General features: G+C 45.3%; 1 protein-coding gene across 1 annotated transcript in view; it reads left to right on the top strand.

The window, feature by feature from the left end:
• Positions 1-17,841, top strand: part of MED24 (mediator complex subunit 24) — a 116,693-nt gene extending 98,852 nt beyond the window's left edge. The window contains exons 24-26 of the mRNA XM_075350140.1: positions 9,428-9,508; positions 10,808-10,956; positions 11,129-17,841. Of these exons, the coding sequence (XP_075206255.1) occupies positions 9,428-9,508; positions 10,808-10,956; positions 11,129-11,245 (347 nt within the window). The 3' untranslated portion in view covers positions 11,246-17,841. The remainder of the gene's footprint in view (positions 1-9,427; positions 9,509-10,807; positions 10,957-11,128) is intronic.
• The last annotated feature ends 4,879 nt before the right edge of the window (positions 17,842-22,720 follow it).

The following is a 22,720-nucleotide window of genomic DNA, read 5'->3' as shown; positions in this document are numbered from 1 at the left end:
GAGACCCAGACGATTGGGTGTATAGCTACTGCCTCCGGAGGCCACACAAAGCATTACACTAAAAAGTGTAAGGCCCCTCCCCTTCTGGCTATACACCCCCCGTGGGATCACGGGCTGCTCAGTTTTCAAGCTTTGTGCGAAGGAGGCACACATCCATGCATAAGCTCCACTGTTTAGTCAGCAGTAGCTGCTGACTATATCGGATGGAAGAAAAGAGGGCCCATACTAGGGCCCCCAGCATGCTCCCTTCTCACCCCACTTGCGGTTTGTAAGGTTGAGGTACCTATTGCTGGTACGGAGGCTGGAGCCCACATGCTGTTTTCCTTCCCCATCCCCCTGAGGGGCTCTGAGGAAGTGGGATCTTTCCGGCCACCAAGCCCTGAGGCCGGGCTCCATCCACAGACCCATAGAACCTGCTGGATGTGGAGCGGGAGTGCCGTTCAGGGACAAGGCCCTGCAACTTTCAGGTACTCTGTGTCCCCGTATGGCAGGCCACGCACACTCCAGGCTTGCTGGGTGTGCTAGTGCACCGGGGACTGTAGCGCTGTGCGCTGGGCTTATAGTCCCTGCAGATTACTGGGGGACTTTACGTGTGGGGACCGCCGCGCCGACCGCCCCTGGAGCGGCGGCGCAGCTGCGACTTGTAGTGCGCCGGGGACGTGCCGACCGCGCTTTTACGGCGGCGGCGCTTCTAACTTTAGTCCCCGGCTTTTGCGGCCTAGCGCCGCTTCGTTCCCGCCCCCACCCTGTCACTCAGGGAAAGGGAGAGACGCTGTTCTATAGCAGCGCCGAGGGCTGGAGCCTTATTTGCATTCTCCAGCCCCCTTCACTAGACACAGTGGGCGCCGGGTTCCCGCTCTTGTCTCGGGCACGCCCTCGGCCCGCCCCTCTCCTCTGGACGCCGGCAGCCATTCCGGCACGCAGAGCGAGAAAACGGAGACAAGCGCTGAGCTACCAGCACAGGATTCCGGCGCCACACACCCGCTTTTGTGCGGGCGGTAAGCGGCAACTAAAGTGCTGACCCACTAATGCCGAAGTGTCCTGTTGTACTTTTGTACGGTCGCTATTCAGGATGCCGACCTAGAAACAGCAGCAAAAGATCAGGGGTGCTAAAGCACAGACTCTATATGCTGCTTGTCTTGCATGTGCTGCAGTGTCATGTGTCCTTTATGCTTGTATGCTTTACATTGCACTGTAAGGGCTATTCTTGGCTGTCTACCCGCCTAGATGGCTAGACAGCGGCAGCAAACAGCAATGGTGCTAAGGCACAAGCTTTCAATGCTGCTTGGATTGCATGTACTGCAGAGTTTGTTTTCATGCTTGTACATTCACTGCATGTCGCTATTCTTGGCTAATGCTCCTTGATGACTAGACAACAGCAGCAGAAAAGCAAGGGTGCTAAGGCACAAGCTTTCAATGCTGCTTGGATTGCATGTGCTGCAGTGGTTATTTTCATGCTTGTATGCTATACATTCACTGTATGTCGCTTTTCTTGGCTAATGCTCCTGAATAACTAGACAACGGCAGCAGAAAAGCAAAGGTGCCAAGGCACAGGCTTTCTATGCTCCTTGTACTGCATGTGCTGAAGTGTTTATTGTACTTCATGCTTGTATGCTATACATTGCACTGTACGGTCGCTATTCTTGGCTAATGCTCCTAGATGGCTAGACAGCAACAGCAAAAAAAAAAAAAAAAAAAAAAAAAAAGCATGGGTGCCAAGGCACAGGCTTTCTATGCTGCTTGTACTGCATGCGATACTGTTCCAGGACCCCCAGTGTGTGCAATTACTCAACGGGGTCTCTGCTACAGGTGGCCAAAAGAACCACCTGTGATCCCTGTCCAGGGACAGGGACGGAGTTGCAGTTTCCGCTGATATATTGTCTGTGACTATGACTAACATCTTACAGACTTTGCAGTCCAGACAGACCTTGGGCAATGTTGATTCAATGCCCCTGGCCACCCTGATTTCGAAACAAATCATGGCTCCAGGAGGGTCCCATGCATCCCAGGGTGCAGGCTCTGACACGGACGACAGTCCCAGACGGCCTAAGCGAGCTCCCTAAGAACGGCCCTCGACTTCATCACAGTACTCTCTGTATGATGATGCAGACGTAGCTGTTCAGGACTCTGATCCTGAGACCGCTCTCAATCCGGATACACCGGATGGTGACGCTATAGTGAATAATCTTATAGCGTCCATCAATGGAAGGTTGGGTATTTCTCCCTCAACTCCTCCAGTGGAGGGGTCAGCTTCACAGCAGAAGAAATCCCTATTTCGGTATCTCAAGCGTATATTGAGTACTTTTCTGGTCACTCTGACTCCAGAGAAGCAGTCCAGGAACACCACGCTTATCCCGATAAGCGTTTCTCCAACCGTATTGAGGATACGCGTTGTCTCTTCCCCCCTGACGTGCTCAAGCGCTCCAAGGGTGGATCCCCCAATCTCCAGGCTTGCGGCTAGATCTATAGTTGCAGTGGAAGATGGGACTTCACTTAAAGATGCCATTGACAGACAGATAGCCCTCTGGTTGCAATCTGTCTATGAAGCTATCGGCGGGTCGGTTGCCCCGGCATTCGCAGCCATAGAGGCACTCCAAGCTATTTCAGCTAGTATTGCGCAGAGGGACGCGGTCACATGTACATCTTGGCCGCAGTAGCGTCCTTCACCTCGCAATGTCGGCATTGCGACTCAAGCTGTTTATGCTGTCCTGGACTCTACGAGCCGTACGTCAGTGGCGTCCGCCAACTCCGTGTTGTTACGCTCCTAGTGTTAAGGGATTGGAGCAGATGCTGCTTCCACAAAAGTGCTTAACCAGATTGCCTTTATCTGGTGACAGACTGTTTCGTGAGCGGTTGGATTAAATCATTCAACTGTCCAAGGGTACGGATTCTTCCTTACCCCAGCTATCAAACAAGACCCATCAGGAGAAGGGACAGTCGAGGTTTCGGTCCTTCCCAGGCTCGGGCACGTCCTAATTGCCCTCGTCCAACAGGACTCAAAAGGCTCAGAGGGGCGCAGGTTCCTGGCGGGCTCAATCACGCCCGGAGAAGGCAGCCGGAGGAACCGCTACCAAGGCGGTTTCCTCATGACTTTCAGCCCTCTCTCTCCGCGTCCGCGGTCGGTGGCAGACTCCCCCGCTTTAGCGACATTTAACTGCCACAGGTCAATGGCCGGTGGGTGAGAGACAGTTTGTCGCAAAAACTTCCTCACCGGCCGAGCCGAGGCTCTTCTGCAGGCAGTAGGAGTCGTAATCCCGGTTCCTCCTCAGGAACAAGAGACACTTTTTACTCCGATCTGGTCGGGGTGACAAAATAGGACGACTCCTTCCGTTCCGTTCTGGACCTTAAACTGCTCAACAAGCACGTGAAAACCAGGCGGTTCCGGATGGAATCCCTCCGCTCCGTCATTGCCTCAATGTCTCAAGGAGATTTCCTAGCATCAATAGACATCAGGATGCTTATCTCCACGTGCCGATTGCTCCAGAGCACCGGCGTTTGCTACGATTCGTTATTGAAGACGAGCATCTTCGGTTCGTAGCCCTACCCTTCGGTCTGGCGACAGCCCCACGGGTTTTCACCAAGTTCATGGCAGCAGTGGGACCACTCCCGCACTCTCAGGGTCACCCTGTGATCCCTTACTTAGACCATCTACTTGTCAAGGCACTCTTTTAAGAGGCATGCCAACACAGCCTGAACATGGCGCTGGAGACTTCCCAGAGTTTCGGGTGGGTCCTCAACTTTTCAAAGTTAAACCCAATCGCTGGCATATCTTAGCTTGGGGTTTCACACTCTCTCAGCGATGGTGAAGCTTCCACTGGACAAACAGCGGTCACTACAGACGGGGGTGCAGTCTCTCCTTCAAGGAGACACCTCATCCAGAGGCAGTCCCTTTCACGCAGTTTCATCTGCGTCCACTTCAATAGAACATTCTTCGCTAATGGGAGGGGAAGTCGATGTCCCTACACAGGAACGTCCCCCTTTCTCAGACGATCAAGGACTCTCTTCAGAGGAGTCCACTCTTCAGATCAATTGTCTGGAGCTCTGGGCAGTGTATATTGCCCTGCAAGACTTCCTGCAGTGGCTGGAAGGCAAACAGATCCGAATTCAGTCGGACAATCCACAGCGGTGGCATACATCAACCACCAAGGCGGACTACGCAGTCGGCGAGCCTCCCAGGAAGTCCGCCGGATTCTGCTAGGGGTGGAAGACAGAGCATACACCATATCCGCAGTTCACTCCCGGGCGTAGAAAACTGGGAAGCAGACTTCCTCAGTCACCAGGGCGTGGACGCAGGAGAATGGTCTCTGCACCCGGACGGGTTTCACGAATCGGCACAACAGCAAGGTCCCGGTTTTCATGACGATCAAAGAGCTCTGGCGACAGGCATCTCACGGTCGGTCAACCGTGGGCACTACCAGACCGGCCAGACTTACTGTCCCAAGGGCCGTTTTTCCATCTGAATTCTACGGCCCTGAACCTACTGTGTGGCCATTGCGTCCTAGATCCTAGTGTCCTCAGGATTATCCCAAGGGGTCGTTGCCACCATGAGACAGGCTATGAAGCCCACGTCTGCTAAGATCTACCACGGAAGTGGAAGATTTTCTTTTACTGGTGCTCTGTACAAGGAGTGTCCCCCTGGCCATTGGCATTGCCTACTTTTCTTTCCTTCCTGCAAACTGGGTTGGAAAAGGGCTTGTCGCTCGGCTCCCTTAAAGGGCAAGTCTCGGCGCTATTGGTGTTTTTTCAGAAGCGTCTAGCACGACGTCCGCAGGTACGCACGTTCCTGCAGGGGGTTTGTCATATCGTTCCCCCGTACGAGCGGCCGTTAGATCCATGGGATCTGAACAGGGTACTAGTTGCTCTCCAGAAGCCGCCTTTCGAGTCTCTGACGGATGTTTCACTCTCTCGACTATCACGGAAAGTGGCCTTTCTGGTAGCGATCACGTCTCTTCGGAGAGTGTCTGAGCTAGCAGCGCTGTCATCCAAGGCTCCCTTCCTGGTGGTCCACCAGGACAAGGTAGTGCTGCGCCCCATTCAGGAGTTTCTCCCTAAGGTAGTATCCTCGTTTCATATTAATCAGGATATCTCCTTACCTTCCTTTTGTCCTCATCCGGTTCACCGGTATGAAAAGGATTTACATTTGTTAGATCTGGTGAGAGCACTCAGAATCTACATTTCCCGCACGGCGCCCCTGCGCCGCTCTGATGCACTCTTTGTCCTTGTCGCTGGCCAGCGCAAGGGGTCGCAGGCTTCTAAAGCCACCCTGGCTCGATGGATCAAAGAACCAATTCTGGAAGCCTACCGTTCTGCGGGGCTTCCGGTTCCTTCAGGGCTGAAGGCCCATTCAACCAGAGCCGTGGGTGCGTCCTGGGCATTACGACACCAGGCTTCGGCTCAACAAGTGTGCCAGGCAGCTACCTGGTCGAGTTTGCACACTTTCACCAAACATTATCAGGTGCATACCTATGCTTCGGCGGACGCCAGCCTAGGTAGAAGAGTCCTGCAGGCGGCAGTGGCCTCCTCGTAGAGGAGGGCTGTCTTGCAGCTCTAACTTGAGGTATTTTGTTACCCACCCAGGGACTGCTTTTGGACGTCCCAATCGTCTGGGTCTCCCAATAGAGCGCCGAAGAAGAAGGGAATTTTGTTACTTACCGTAAATTCCTTTTCTTCTAGCTCTTATTGGGAGACCCAGCACCCGCCCTGTTGTCCTTCGGGATTTTTGGTTTGTTTGCGGGTACACATGTTGTTCATGTTGAACGGTTTTCAGTTCTCCGATGTTACTCGGAGTGAATTTGTTTAAACCAGTTATTGGCTTTCCTCCTTCTTGCTTTAGCACTAAAACTGAGCAGCCCGTGATCCCACGGGGGGTGTATATGCAGAAGGGGAGGGGCCTTACACTTTTTAGTGTAATGCTTTGTGTGGCCTCCGGAGGCAGAAGCTATACACCCAATCGTCTGGGTCTCCCAATAAGAGCTAGAAGAAAAGGAATTTACGGTAAGTAACAAAATTCCCTTCTTTATATTAAAGCAAAACCAAAAGAAAAGGTACACATAATGGGTATTGCCTCATAGAAAAGGTAGCGCTTTCATAATACTGAAACACAAGAAAATGGAATAGAAACCAATCGGCCGTCTATTAAAAAAAAAAAAATATCACTGAAGGTTAACGTGTGCCACAAAAAAAACAAACCCTCATTTCTATCTGTTGCCAGACAAAAAACTATATGTTTTGTAGTAAATTGTTTTTAGTGTGCAAAAGTAGCAAAATGTATAATAATCTCTATATGGCCTTGTGCGCACACTGAGTTTTTTGCTGCAGATTGTGGCCCAAATGTGCATGTTTGTCGTTATGCCAGCAAAGTCAATGAGAATTCTGAAGTGTCATGCACACGTTGTTTATTTTTTCTTACAGCTTTGGTGCAGAATATAATCTGCAGTATGTCAATTGTTGGTTCATTTTTTTTTCCTACATTTTTTTAGGCCTTCCACCCATTGATTTCATTACAGAAATCGCATGGCACAAAAACACGTGTGTTTTTCTGCCAGAAGGTGCTGATTTCATGCATAAAATTTCTGCACCAAATCTGCAACGTGTGCACATAGCCTAAGGGGTACTTTGCATGTTGCGACATCGCTACTGCAATATCGTTGGGGTCAAATCGAAAGTGATGCACATCCGGCGCCAGTAACTATGTCGCAACATGTAAAGCCTAGATGCGCCGATAAACGATCGCAAAGCGTCGTAAATCGGCGATCTGTGTAGCGTCAGTCATTTCCATAATGTCGGTACGATGTTGTTCCTCGGTCCTGTGGCAGCACTTATCGCTGTGTGTGAAGCCGCAGGAGCGAGGAACATCACCTTACCTGCGTCCACCGGCAATGCGGAAGGAAGGAGGTGGGCGGGATGTTTACGTCCTGCTCATCTCCGCCCCTCCGCTTCTATTGGCCGCCTGCCGTGTGATGTCGCTATGACACCGCACGACTCGCCCCCTTAGGAAGGAGGCGGGTCGCTGGCCAGAGCAACGTCGCAGGGCAGGTAAGTGCGTGTGAAGCTGCCGTGGCAATAATGTTCACTACGGCAGCAATCACAAGATATCGCATGTGCGACGGGGGCGGGGACTATCGCGCTCGGCATCGTTACCATTGGCTAGCGATGTCGCAGCGTGCAAAGTATCCCTAACGCTTTGTTCACACGTTGCTTTTTTTTTTTTTTTTGCTGCATTTTGCCTGCAAAACTTGCTCTCTAGGCAGTAAAGCTGCTGTGTTTTTGGAGCAGATTATATGGGTCATTTGTCTACAGTATATGTTTAATAAAACTAATTTTGCATGGTTGCATTTTTGCACATCTTAATTTCTTTCTATGGTGAAAAAATGGTGAGAATTGAAATGCTACAATTTTCAAAAACTCACATTTCCAATTCGGTCTGGAAGAGTGTGTGCATGAGATGTCTTACTTCTCAGCTTTTGCTGGTACTGTAAAAAGCAACTTTTAATTTCCATAAAAAAATGCAGCAAAAAAAAATTGGACACCTGACACTCCACAAGATCAGTTGTGGTGTTAAGCAGCACAGCGCCAGTAACTGTATGGTGGCCGCGGCCAGGTACTGCACCTCTGTTCTTACTAGAATGAATGGGAGTGGATCAGCTGTACCCCACTACAGCTACTGTACAACAGGATCAGCTGATCGGTGGGTGTTGGGGGTCGTACTCCCATTAATTTGTATTGATCACCTATACTAACGCCAGCAATATATAAATACTGGACAAACCCCCATAATAAATAAGAAGGAGGAAGTAAAGCTTTTGTGTGCATCCTATCTGTACACTCATGCATCCTATCTGTACACTCATGCCTATCTCATCCATTATTGCTCACTTTCCAATAGCATTGTACAATCATGGGCAAACATTAGGAAAGCTGGAAACAATAATGAGTCTTTACAACTACGGACATGACTTGCTGAAACAGTAGGAAAAAAATGGTATAGTTCACAAAGTATTTTAACAATTTCCTTTTCTATTTCTAAGTAAGAAGCTGTTCCTTCTCCTTTCTCGGTTATTCGTGGTCAGCAGGTTACTCCGCGGCACAAGTGATTGTGGCTGTGTCTGAAGTAACGATGACGCTCGCCTTTTACATCCTGTGGCCAAATGTAGTGTTGGCCAGATGAGCTCAGTGCTCTGGATGCCGGGTGCTGTAATCTGGGAATCTTGCCGCTCAGAACTTCCTGTGTGCTGAGATGCTTGATTGCCCTTCACTTGTATTAGATCTGGTGAGAACCATAATTAGGGAATCCCAGTATACCTTGTGTGCACATTTTATTGTCTCAAGTCTATAAGTGCTACCATGTGTGGTCAGTACGTTTTTATCAGAATGGTCCTCTGGCAATAATCCGATCATTCAGTGCTCCTCTCCTCGTGTCTCTAGCTTCCTGCAAGTGATGCAATTCCCTACAGCTCCGTCGCAGGGGAAATGTAACATTACGTAGTTCTTTATGAAGTCATTGGTGATGTCAATGAAAGGCAAATTAAAAGGTCCTCCAAGGTCTTGTTGCCACTGTCCGTTCTAATGAGATGAGCGTCCTGGATGGGAGTTTTCCCGAATTGTTTCAGACTTTTTGCTAATGTTTTTGACAAACCGGTTCACTTTCACCACCTATTATGCATGTACGTAGTCATTGATTCCTGATGGTTCTTCCAGCGCATAAATGGCTACTACGTTTTTGGTTTATATACTAGTGTTACAAGCATAATTGTCTCCTAAAATCCTACTGATCTAATTCAGACTGCACAACATAAATGACAATCAGTGGTCTCTCCTGATTCCCCCACAAAAAAGCATGTTCCACCATATGTATTCCAGTGGGGAGAGAGAACTATTATCATATATATACCACTGACAGAGATTCATCTCCTAACAGTCCAAAGGCTGTTGAAAGATAACATAGCTCTCTATCCAAGAGCCGATGTTCAAGGGGCATTCCAGGTCTTCTCAACTTCCACCTTGGAAGATGGTGATGTTACATCTAATCATAAGTACAAAGATGCATGCGTGTGTGGAAGGTATCGTTCATCAAAACACGTGCACCATACCTACCAATTTTTGCACATCTCCTGTCAGGTACATCACCGCCCTCATCTCCCAATGCAGAGGTAAATGGAGATGGAATACCCTGTTAGGGTGACAAAGGGTTAAAAAGATCAGGCATATTGAATTTCAGCACATCTGGTCCTTTTGGCTGCTGCCATTCGCATTCAGTTTTAGAAGCTCAGCCAATTTTAATTGTCGTTTCCTTTATAATATTGGAATTTTAATTGTATAACCAGCTTTTTATCTATATGGAGGCTGCCATGTCCGAGTAATTGATTTGCCATACAAATGACATACAACAAAGCGTCCAATAAAACTTTTTATTTTTTCCATCTAACAGCAGATCGCCCCATGAACAGCTCCCTCTCTGCCTCACAGATCCATAACATCAGCTCGAAAGAGCCCTTAAACAGGGTACTAGGTAAGTGCAGCCGTATTAATATGTGGAGTGGCAATGATACCCTGTAACTATTCTTTAGATTCACTGGCAGCAGGCAGAGATCTTACAAATGGCGTCAAATTTAAAGGAGTAGTCCGGTGATCTTTCTTCAGGAGGGCACCTCTTCCCTGCCTCCTGGCTTCTTGCTTGCTGGGGACTAGTGTGATTTTTATTATTATTATTAATATTTATTTTTATAGCACCACCAATTCCATGGCGCTTTACATGTGAAAGGGGTGTACATAATCAGGACCAGTACAATAATCATAAACAATACAAGACACAGACTGGTACAGGAGGATAGAGGTCCCTGCCCGCGAGGGCTCACAGTCTACAAGGGATGGGTGAGGATACAGTAGGGTAGGGTAGAGCTGGTTGTGCGGCATTGTATCAGACTGAGGGTTTCGGCAGGTTGTAGGCTTGTCGGAAGAGGTGCTTCTGAATGTTTGACAGTTTGGCTCAGTCGCATTGCTGTACCACTGGTCCAAAGGTGCATGCTCCAATGCTGCTACGTTTTGTTTTTTTTTTTGTTTTTCTAACCGTGTACGCCAATCTTCCAGCCATCTTTAGCACCGTGCTTTCAAATTTTACTGGAAAGAGCTTGTAAGCACTACAGATGTTCGACGACCACTCCTTGACTGCAGACGGTAACCTAGGCAACAAATTGTTAACAATAGAATTAAAAGTTCCTCTCTTCTGTTCTATAGGATTTTAAATTAGAAATAAATTGTACATTTGCATGGTTTTTCCATTCACTTTACAATCTTACCCATGAAAGTACATAGGAATAGCCACAAAGTACATTAGAAATACCATGGTTAGACTTTTTATATACATGATCTGAAAACCTCTTCTACTTAATATGGCGGACTGTGACGGGCGACCCCTTAGAACGCTGAGCTATAAATACAGCTCACCAACGTCCTCATGCTGGAAACGTAGTGATGTATTTGTTGGTTATTTTCTGCCCTAGAAAAAAGTAAGTGATACAGTTTAGTTTTAAAACGGTTATTAATCAGGAAGTACAGACACCGTAGAAATGTGTGATCTCATGACCAAAATGCTACTTTATAGCCTACTACATTTGGTAAGATCCAAATGGCTTCCATCCCTTTGTAAAATTAGCAGAAGTTGAACTTGTACACATCCTTTGGCACCGTATACCACCCCCCCCGTTCCCCCCACCCGCCGTACCTGTCTCTTAACCGATATGCTGTTTGGGCCTATAGGACATAGTTCCCAACTTCTTTCTTTATACCTCTACTTGTTTTTTGCACACAGCCAACCTCTTCCTATTGATCTCGTCCATCCTCGGAGCCCGGACGGCTGGAGCCCACACGCAGTTTGTGCAGTGGTTTATGGAGGAATGTGTGGAGAGCCTGGAGCAGGGAGGAAAAGGGGGGATCCTTCAGTTCATGCCGTTCAGCATGGTGAGTGAGGATTGTGGTGGTCAGGGATTACATTAGATCTCATTGTTCCCCATTCATTATTAAGTTGAGCAGAAGTTTCTCCACATATTGAGCAGAGTACCACTGTCCAGGAATAATCCCATTTTATGATTTGTACTTTATTTTAATATTATTTCCTTTTTTTTCTCTACAGGTTTCTGAATTGGTTAAAGTCTCCACACTCTCAAGTCCTAAAATTGTGTTGGCCATTACTGACTTGACTCTTCCTCTTGGGAGGCGAGTAGCTGCCAAAGCATTGACAGCCCTATGAACAATTTCCTTGCCTTTCTTTCCGCCAGCTAGCCAAATTCTTCAAGATATCTGCTGTGTCTGTACAACAGTTTTTATGAAGCTCATAGATCACGTAGACCTACTCTTCTTGTGAGATTTCGATGCCACCACATTCATTTGCATTGGATCCTATTTGTATAATTTTTACATTAAGTACAAAAAAACAAATTGGGGAAGCCTTTCTTTGCACTAAATAAAAAAGGGGGGCATACATGTCATGTATAAGATTTATTATGGACTTTTGGAAATATTTTACCAACTTGCTGGTCAAAGAGGGTGTGACCTAACTGGAATAGGTGTGGCTTATGCCAGGGATCAGCAACTCCAGTACTCAAGGTCCACCTACAGTGCAGGTTTTCAGGGTTTCCTTAACATTGCATGGGTGTTGGAATCATCACCTGTGCAGATGATTAAATTATCACCTGTGCAATACTAAGGAGACCCTGGATTGTTGGTGAACCTTGAGGACTGGAGTTGGGGAACCCTGACGTATGTCAAGGGTGTGTCCAGAAATAGAAACTGTGCCAAGACTCTGTAGCATAGTGTAGTAAGTGCATCTATAGGTGTTAGACTAGACAATCTGAAGAGTCACCAAGTTTATTATCCGACATGAGCCATTTCTGTTAGGTTAGGTTTTTAGACTGTCCAATCTGCATTTACACTGTAAAAATTAGACCGTTTAGTAAATTTGCCCTTCTTTGTTGTATTAGGTTCTGTTCCATAGTGACTGTCCCTTACTAAAGGGATAGATTTAATTAAATTTAATTCTAGAGAACATTTAAAGGGGTTATTCACTACTAAGACAACCTCTTCTCATTCTACGTTTCCCCCAATTAAAATAAATTGAGCTTCAGATGAGCCCCGGGAACACAAACCCCGACACCACTGGAATGGCGCCGGCACGGGAGGTGAGTATAGGCTTTTTTATTTTTATTGGGGTAAACCTGTGGAATGAGAAGAGGCATGTCCTAGTAGTGGACAACCCCTTTAAATGGTTTTACACTTGTGCTGTGACTGATGGATAGCTCTATGGCTCATTTTGATGACTTGGTGAAGGATCTTTAATTTCTGGCTAAGAAAACTTTCCATCAACATGGATTTTCACCAGTAATCTTAATTGCTTAAGGACCTATAGGTCACTAAGAAAAGTATGAAACTGGCATCTGCCTGTAACTGCAGGGACCAGAGGTGGCTATGATCATGACAGTTTAACTATTTAAAAGCTGGTCTAATTCTTTTAGAGCGGTATATAATAGACGTCAGTACAGAGATGCTGCTGCACTGGCGCACATTGACCACCCGCGACAGTATCACATGCAAGCAAAGCTGAAAACTCCCATAATTGCCATGTTAGTTCTCCCGTGAAGCTAAGTCACTGGATGGACTTCATTGGAGAACCTCGATTTCACCAAGTACTGTGGTATTATAGTATAAGCAAGACTGGACGATGCAGCTTGTGCAAAGTGTCAACACACAGGTACATTATTAGTGTTTGCTCACTTGCGTATACTTTAAATAAAAGTGCAATCCAATAATAAAATCGTATAGCACTCAGACCAATGGTATTAAATAAGGCAGAGCGGTTTTGCGATTTTTTTTTTTTTCTTCCCCTCTGCTATGTTTAGCCTTAGGCCTAAGCCACACGGCGAGAAAATCGGTGCGAGTGGAGTGTTATAAAACATCGCATTCCCCTCGGACCAATTCTAGCCTGTGTGTCAGCACACATGAGTGATTATTTTCTCAGCCCTAATCGAACCGAGAAAACAATCGCAGCATGCTGCAATTGTAATGCGAGACTCTTTTCTCTCGCACCCATTCAAGTGAATGGGGCGAGAGAAAAATCGCACTGCACTCGCGGTACACCGGTGTACTGCCAGTGCAGTGCGAGAATGGCAATAGCCGACTACGGAGGAGAGAGGGAGAGAAATCCCTCCCTCCCCTCCTCCGTGCCAGCCCGCCCCCCGCAGCTGAGGTCTGCTCACATGATCGGACCTCAGATCAGGCACACTCGTATGACACTCGGCTCCTGCTGTGCTGCCAGCGCAAGCCGAGTCTCATGCGAGCATCGCACTAGTGCCCCGTGTGGCCCCAGCCTAAGGAAAAAAATCACAGAATACTCGCGTAAAATCACCAAGACCATGCGTATGCCTTCTGGTTTTTTTTTGTTTGTTTTTTTAATGGATACATTCTGTAGCATAGAACATTGTAAATGGTCCTGGAAATCATCGTAGAACCCGTCCAACTTTTCTGGATGAAAATCAGCAATTTTTCTATATGCAGATGTGAGCGAACCCTTAGACTGTACAGGGCCCATATTCTAGTCTTCCACAGGGGGCCCTCTTTTGTCAGTGTCTGTCTCCAAGTATAAGCAATCAACTGATGGCAGTTTGTTTTTCCTTAGCGGGACTAAAGGATAAAGTAAAACTCAAAAATTAATATTTTAAAAATTCTAAACTGAAAAATGTATAAATGATTAAATCTGCTCCCTGTATAAAATAGCAAATTGTCATGTCTGGAAAAAGTACAATGTATAAAATGATTTAAACAGCACATTAAAAAAAAAAATCAGATTGTCATTTTTCAATTGCCTCTCACAATAGAAGCGATCAAAAAGTCATAAGTAGCCAAAAATGGTATAGAAGTACCTGCAGTAAGCAGCATGGCTCTTTGAAAGATCCTTTGCTCAGTATTTTCTCCTTAAAAAGCATTAACCCCTTAAGGACCAGACAGTTCTTTGCTTTAACGCCTACGGTTTTTCCTCCCTTTCTACCAATAGCCATTATTTTATTTCTCCATCAACATAACTGTATAGGGGCTTGTTTTTTGAGGCACAGTTTATAGTTTCTAATCATCATCCATTTTTATTTATTTTTTTTTTATTTTTTACTTAAAATACGAAAGAACATTCCAAAAATATTAAAATATTTTTCCATCTACTGAATTATTTTGAAAGCTTGTTTTTTGTGTGCCAAGCTGACATTTTTATTGAAGTCAATTTGGGGTACATACATTATTTTTTTTTTGTTTTATTTATTCAGAGAGGAAAAAGTGGTGACCGAAAGACATTAATTCTGTCATTTTGATTTTTATTTGAGGCTTTTACTGTAGGGGATCATTAAATTCATATTTTGATAGACTGGAATTTTGCGGACACAGTTATGCCAAATATGAACCAGCAATCATCTGTAGTATATACTGCAATACCACAGCATTATGCTTCAAAAGAGTACCCATGTGGCAGCGATGGGAAGCCTTCAGCATGTCCCCAACTCCCTTGGTAACATAACATAGGTACCCTGCAATCGCTTTAAGGGTGTGTGATGAGATTCGGTACGTGTGATCATTGTTACTTGTGCCATTTAATTGCCGCTATCAGAGATTGAACAGCAGCATTTAAATGGTTAACAGCAGTGATTGGAGCTCTGTTCTGGCTGCTGCTGTTAGGGGAACATACCAGCTATGTATCAAAGCCGGTCTCTACTCTGAGTGGCAGGAACTCAGCCCTCTTCACACACTGTCAGCCTCGCAATGATATACATAAGTCATATTGGGTTAGCGGGATTAGGTACTAAAATAAGAGGGACGTTCAGATGGTAGAAAATCATAAGATTCCAGTCTGTAATGCTGGGAAACCACGGTTTCCAGAAAGGAAGGCCTTCGTACCTGTCAGCTGTGCTGATTCTCTGATAGGCCTCATCAGATGTCTGTTTTTCATGGATCAAACAGTTTGTTGGCTGTTTTTGTTTTTTTTTGAAGACCAAGCAATCGGGGGAAAAAGGAGACGTGCCCATTTTTGATCCCAGTCAAGTATCAAACTCGCCCAGTGAGCTGTATCTTAGTGCTGTCCGTTTTCCATGCTTGTTTGATAGGGCAAGCTTGAAGACCTCCGTGAGTTTTTGTTTTTTTTCATTTTTATTCTTTGCACATAAGCAAATCTGAAAAAACTATCACTGACCTATGGGAAAAATCTCATATGAATGAGGACTTATTCCTTCTAGAAATCTAGGAATAAATTGACATCTGGGTGTTGCCATTTCCCTTATGTAAGGGGCGTGTGCCTAAACTTCCTGACACTGGCAGCACTGATTGGACAATATCATTGTGTAGCGTCACACCCCCGCGGTACTAGAGGGCTAAGAAGTGGTTTCCGAATTATTATTTCATGGAGATTTCAAGTTTTCAGTAACAAAGAAATGTTGGGCATTGACTGGCTCCTTTAGAAATACCACTTAAACCCTTTTACACTGCTTAGAAATGTTTTATTCTTAAAGTGGTATTCCCATCTCTAAGATCCTATCCCAATATGTAGTAGGAATAATAATAATATTAGCAAATCTCTCCAATTATAAATGTAGTATAGTTCTCCTGATATAGCCATGTCTCTTATTTCATGTGCAGGGCTTTTTAGCTAAATTATCTATGGTTATGGCCGTGAGTAGCTAACTGTCAGTATATGAGTGGACGTAACCATGAATACCTAAGCTGCAATGCCCTGAGGTAAGAGATATGGCTATATCAGGAGAACTACGGTATACTATATTTCTAATTGGAGGGATTTGCTAATATTATTACATCTTCTACATATTGGGATAGGGTATTGGAACAGGGAATAACCCTTTAATCTATTTAAAGTAAAGAGCTTTTCATTAAGGTCTGCATATATTTATTTTTCGTCCTATGTCTGTAACCTAAATCTTTGATAAGCACTAAAGGGTTAACCGCTCTTTCATCATGGAATTCAGTGATGGTCCAAGATTATAGATTTTACCAATATGAACTCATCACTGACGTCACAGCAGAATATCACTTTGGCCGACCTCTTTAGAGGGTAACTTGCAAAATTAAAAAATCCAACCAAATATTTTAATGTCAGTGTAAATAGATATGTACAGTAGGTGCAGTAGCGGGCCACATTCAGCAGCTTTGTTTCCAGTTACCATCTGGTGGTGGGATTCAGATCAGCTATTGTCTAGCAGCTTCTATATAATTGTGGTTTTTTTTCAAATGACAGGCGATTTACAAGAAATTCTGAATCACAGATTCTTTCCATTATATCATTGTTACAGTATATATATTTTTTGTATTCTTGATTAAAATTTCTTTCATATGTCATTTCTAAAAATGTATTATTTTGTATTCATTAATACTGTACAACTAGACTCTTAAGCCTCATTTCATAAAGACTGGCATAAATAACATTGGTGGTGATGAGGGCGAGTGTTTCATCAGACGCTTCTGATTCATTAGGAGGCATACAATTCTTAATGAATCAGCAGCATCTGACAAATGACATGCGAATCTCCACAGATCCTACTCCAGTCAGTGACTGGAGTATGATTTCTGGTGTAAGAAAAGCCATGGCTTGTCAATGAGCTGTGGCATCACATTTATCTCCCCACCCATTTTGGCAGAGCTTTACAATACTGGTGTGAAAAAGGCAAAAGTCGCAAAATTTCTGCGCAACTTTGAGTTACTCCAAAATGTTGTTACTTTTTATGAAAATAATTAGACAGCACGTGAATGCCATCTGTGGGTATCTGAGACACATTATTCCCGGACAGCTTTTTAATGTATGTTTGGTAGGAAACTTCAATTTCAGAGTTAAACATACTCGACTGCAAAATACAGCCGGTGTCTGATTCATGCTGCCCGTGGTTCAAGCAACATGAATCTCCTGCAGGGCTGGCTCCAGGTTTTTGTGGGCCCCACACAAAAAAGTATGTGGGCCCCATGCACATGCAGACGCGCACATACACAGATACATACATATTTAGATTTGAAGATAAATTCACAAAAATACATATAAACAGACAAATGCTGTATATACACCATCATATACATTAACACATCATACAGGCACGCACACACAGGCACATTAGAGCCTTACCTCCCTCCGCATGTCTCCTGTTCAGCTCCTCCTGGGCCTATGGCTGTGCAGGGCGCGGTGCCTAACTGCCTTCACTTTAACAGACATTGCCACGCACTGTGCCGCCGTGTCTGCTAACAACAAACTGCCCAGTCGGCACAGAGTCTTTCTTTAATTCTGTTTGTGTGCTGGCCCGGTAGTGTCAATTGCTAACAGACCCGATCGCACAATACACACTGAAACTGATCTATATATATCAGATAAGACATGGAGGTTACAGTGTTTACATCACAGGAGGGGCTTGAGATAAATACATCATGGGATGCTAGGGGTATAAACATTACTGGGGGGCATGGACATCACTGGGGCAGCCGCTCCTCTCAGTCTTTGAGACGGGACTTCATTGCACGTTGCGTTTAACAGTGAATGCTGCGTTCCGTGGGCTCGCAATGCAAGCATAGGTTTAAAGCGCCAGTAGGCAGCAAAATGCGTCTGTCTGCCTGAGCACTGCCCGGTGGCCAAAGATAATTCTATGTACGCCCCTGGAGATGACATTAAGGCCCCACCCCCTCCTCAAACAAAAAAGGTTAAACAAGAAACAGGCGTGAATGTATTAGTTAGAGGCCAATCATTGTACAAGAAAGGGATTGCCCTGAAATAGAAGTTCCATAATATACGGTGCAATGTGTGATTAATTATACATTTTGCTATGTGCCATAATACATTGTGCTATGTGCCATTACATATCATGCCATGTGCCATAATAAATTTTGTCTTGTGGTGCCATAAAACAATGTGCCATAATATATTATATCATGTCATTATACATTATACATCATGCTATAAAACATTGTTTCATGTGCTGTAATACATGGAGCAGCTTGCCATGTTCCCCCAGGCTAAAGTGTCCTCCTCTCATAACGGCAACTGACTTCATCGTGTAAGTGGCGCAACGCATGATGTCTCTACCATGCATGCCCACTTACGCTGACGTCAGCTGACGGCATATTCCCTGCTCACCATGCCCAGGATTATACTGAAGATTCATTCTCTAATAGCAGGCACATGTGATTGCCCAGTAGCTGCAGTTAGCCAGCGGCTTTGTGATCACGTGTGCTGCTATTAAATAAAATGAATATTCTCTGCTCCCCACGCCCATAATCCCACCCACCTCTCGGCACCGGTTTCAGTGCTGAGGGGTGGGCAGGGTTATGGGCATGGGAAGCAGGAATATTGATTTCCTTAAACAGCAGGCACATTTGCAGCGCAGTGACCGAATGGGTCTATTTGTTGAAATGCATTTCAGCTTGATGAGTGCCCTCGGATGCACATGCAACTGATGCAGGTGCTGGGGTCGACGTGCTCCCTCAGCTCACGTGCCCAATAGCAGTTGCGTGACCAACAGGGAGTTTGCCCTCCATTTTTCCCGGGCCCCGGCACTTGCCTGGGTGGTGATGCCGGCCTTGATCTCATGGCAGATTCCCTTTTAAAGGAGTTGTTCACTAGTGATGAGTGAGCACTACGATGTTGGAGTACTCGAAACAAGCAGGTCGCACGCTTGGATGGGTTTGAGTACGGAGTATAATGGAAGTTAATGGTTAATAAAGTCGTGCATTTTATCCAAAAAATCTCCCAGACTGCTCAAATTTCCCATAGACTTCCATTATACTTGGTACTCTAGTGGAGCCTATTCAATTTTCCGATCTGCTAGTTTTGCGTACCAAGCACTCGAGCATTATGCATGCATTCTGGTTCTCTGGAATTGAGTTCACCTGAGGTTACAGCTGGGGTACTGTCATGGGTGTGTCACGGTTGACAGAGAACCCTGTGGTGTCCAGCTGCAGAAGGTCACTGCATTTGGCTGCACAAATTGCTCCTTAATATTCAATTCTTCTCTGAAAGTGACTGTGTGAATTGAGTTCCATGTATCTTCTTGGTCAGGGTTAATTCTCTCCCCTTTAAGCTGGTGTCACACTAAACGACAGCGACAACGACGTCGCTGTTACGTCACCATTTTCGGTGACGTAACAGCGACCTTGTAAGTCGCTGTTATGATCGCTGCTTAGCTGTCAAACACAGCAGAAGCAGCGATCATAAGGTCGCTGTGCTACATGTTCAGAGAGCAGGGAGCCGCGCTTAGCGCTGGCTCCTTGCTCTCCTGCAGCACACATCGGGTTAATTAACCCGATGTGTGCTGCAGCTACATGTCACAGTTCAGAGAGCAGGGAGCCGCGCTTAGCGCTGGCTCCTTGCTCTCCTGCAGCACACATCGGGTTAATTAACCCGATGTGTGCTGCAGCTACATGTCACAGTGCAGAGAGCAGGGAGCCGCGCGCACTGCTTAGCGCTGGCTCCTTGCTCTCCTTGCTACAGTATACATCGGGTTAATTACCCGATGCATACTGCAGCCACATGTCACAGTGCAGGAGCCGGCGCTGGCAGCAAGAGCGGAGGCTGGTAACCAGCGTAAACATCGGGTAACCAGGGAAAGGTCTTCCCTTGGTTACCCGATGTTTACGCTGGTTACAACTTACCGCAGCTGCCAGTGCCGGCTCCTGATCGCTTCATTTCGTCGCTCTCTCGCTGTCACACACAGCGATGTGTGTGTCACAGCGGGAGAGTGACGACCAAAAAATGAAGCTGGACATTCAGCAACGACCGGCGACCTCACAGCAGGGGCCAGGTCGTTGCTGGATGTCACACACAGCGACAGCGACGGGACGTCGCTGCAACGTCACAGAAAATGGTGACGTAGCAGCGACGTCGTTGTCGTCGTCGTTATGTGTGACACCAGCTTTAGGACTCTGTAGACACTTTTGCAATTCAGCTGATAATCCTTATCCCCCCCCATCCCTTTGGGTCCATATATACCTGCATTTTTCCTTAGTTTGTTGCAGGCGATAGTTACTTTTATGCTGTCCAGATAACAAGCAGTCAGCTTGTAATCACCTGTAGAGAGACGTTGTATGTTGCAGTACTTCTCCCAAAGTCATTCTGGAGATAACTCGTCTATTTGAATTCCCCTCTTTGTTTTCTCTGTATGTTCCTTAGCACTTAGTGGAGTTAACTAGTGCTCATCACATCCAGTCACTTCCTAGGGTCCGTTACAAGGTCAGCCAAGGTCTAGGTATCCTGCTCGGTACAAAAGTGGCGAAGCTATATAGGTACGTCGGGCAAGTGAAAGGTTTTATAAGGGGGTCAATCCTACTCTTCCCTTGAGACAGGGTTTCCCTCTTTCATTACCTCCCTTTTCATCGATTGCCCAGTATTCCCCCATACCTAGTGTGACCGGTACTGTGGAAACCCCAGCTGTGACCTCAGGTGAAATCATTGAACTCGGTGCTGGATTACTGGATTAGGCGATGTGCGCACATTGATTATTTGGTTGCAGACATTTCTGCACCTATTCTGTATCTCTTGGCAGAAAAATGCACCAAAAAGGCACATTTGCTGGTTCACCAATCTCTGTTCATCTGGAATACTGTGTCCAGTTCTGGGCACCACATTTAAAAAAGACATGGAAAGACTGAAACAAGTTCAGAGAAGAGTTACCAGGATGGTGAGTGAACTGCAATCTATGTTCTACAAAGAACGGTTAAAGGATCTGGGAATGTTTAGCTTGAGAAAAAAAAATTAGAGAGAAGACTGAATAGCGGTCTATAGATATCTGAAGGGATGTCAGGATGTTGAGGGATCATCCTTATTCTCATTTGCACATGGAAACACGAGAAGCAATGGAATGAAACTGAAAGGGAGAAGATACAGTTTAGGTATTAGAAAAAAATATTTTTGACAGTGAGAATAATCAATGAGTGGATCAGGCTTCTACAATGGAAGTCTTCAAATAGAGGCTGGACAGACATATGTGTGGGATGATGTAGAGAATCCTGCATTGAGCAGGGGTGGGACATAATGACCCCAGAGGTCCCATCGTGTGGTAGTAAAATGTTACATTTAAATTTGGTAACTACTGGTGTGTGTAGTTTTACTTCCCCCTCTACTATGTCATCTACTGTAGACATAGGTGACAGGGAAATACGGTGAGAGATGGTCCGGCTATTAAGGGGTGGAGGAGACAGTTTTCTTTTCTCATTTTAATTTGCCTTATATACTAGTCATTATACAGGAAAGAAAGTTTCCTAACATTTTTTCCTGTAAAATCCATTTTATCTTCGATTTTGTATGTTTTATTGTCACTCCGTAAACGTGGCGTAATACTCTGAAAACATTGTTCCCAACAGCGACTTGGGAGTCAGAGATGTGTCCAGGCGTCTTCCCCATGCTGTTCCCATTCCATTTGAGTGCGGTTTCATCCATTTCAGCTATTTTCCTGCCCCTCCCCTCACGAGACCTCCTGGAAGGGTCTTTAGGAAAAATGCTCAAATTTCCCATGGTCTTCCATTATACTTAAAAAATAATTTTTGCAATTTGGTTTAATTAAAAATGTTGCACTGCTTCGGTTTACCTGTACAATTCCACTTTTCATGCACTCTGTGGTCATAAATCAGCTGAGAGGAGCTCAAAAAAAGACAAGAGTTAGAAACTCCCCAATAGGGCCATCAGAATAGGCTCACAGACAGATTCTCAATTAACCCATTATGCAGCCCACAAAATTCAAACACATAAGTACAGAAGAAAATGGAGCAGCATTTTAAATAAAATCCAACTGCAAAAATGTTTTTTTAACCCACTAATACATGCATTTAAGAGAAGATGGGCAACTATAAGATATTTAGGTATCTTACTCCTAAGGAATTTCTCCAACTTATGTGGTATAATTTTTTTTGTCCCTTTCGTCTGTTAAGTGATATGGAATCGGGGATGATCAATATTGAAAATCAACATTATCCTCAGGTTTTTATTTTTCCAGTCATTACCTGTCCCCATCCCTTAGTAATTTCTGAAAAATTATAGTAGTGTAGTGTTCTAAATCCGTTAAAGATACTGTATGTGTTCTCCCCCCTCCCATTATGCAGTAATGTCACCCATCATGAGCCCAGTATGGGAGACAGATATAGCTGCCCATTCCCGCTATATCTGTCCCCCATACTGGGCTCATCCTAGTACTTATGTCCCCCATGCTGGTATATATGACCACCATCGTGGGCCCATCCTGATATATCCTCATGTACAGCATCATGGAATTAACAGTGCTCTAAAAGTAAATATTTCCCCATCTTGTACTAATGCCACACATCCTGGGCCCATTCCCGCTATATCTGTCCCCCATCCTGGGCTCATTCTAGTACTTATGTCCCACCATCCTGGTATATATGACCACCATAGAGGGCCCATCCTGATACTGTATATCCTCATGTACAGCATCATGGAATTAATGGTGCTCTAAAAGTAAATAATATTTCCCCATCCTAGTATATTTGACCCAAATCCTGGTGAATATGTCACTATCCTGGTATATATTTCCTCATCCTGGTAAATATGTCTTATGCCCTGGCATACATGGCCACCATCCTGATATGTCTTCATCCTGGTGTGTAAGACCCCCATCCTGATTATTTATATACATACATACACACATATATATATATATATATATATATATATATATATATATATACACAGTTAGGT

This window comes from Anomaloglossus baeobatrachus, chromosome 5, assembly GCF_048569485.1.
Source record: "Anomaloglossus baeobatrachus isolate aAnoBae1 chromosome 5, aAnoBae1.hap1, whole genome shotgun sequence".
Taxonomy (NCBI): Eukaryota; Metazoa; Chordata; class Amphibia; order Anura; family Aromobatidae; genus Anomaloglossus; species Anomaloglossus baeobatrachus.
This window is presented reverse-complemented; position numbering and strand designations above follow the sequence as displayed.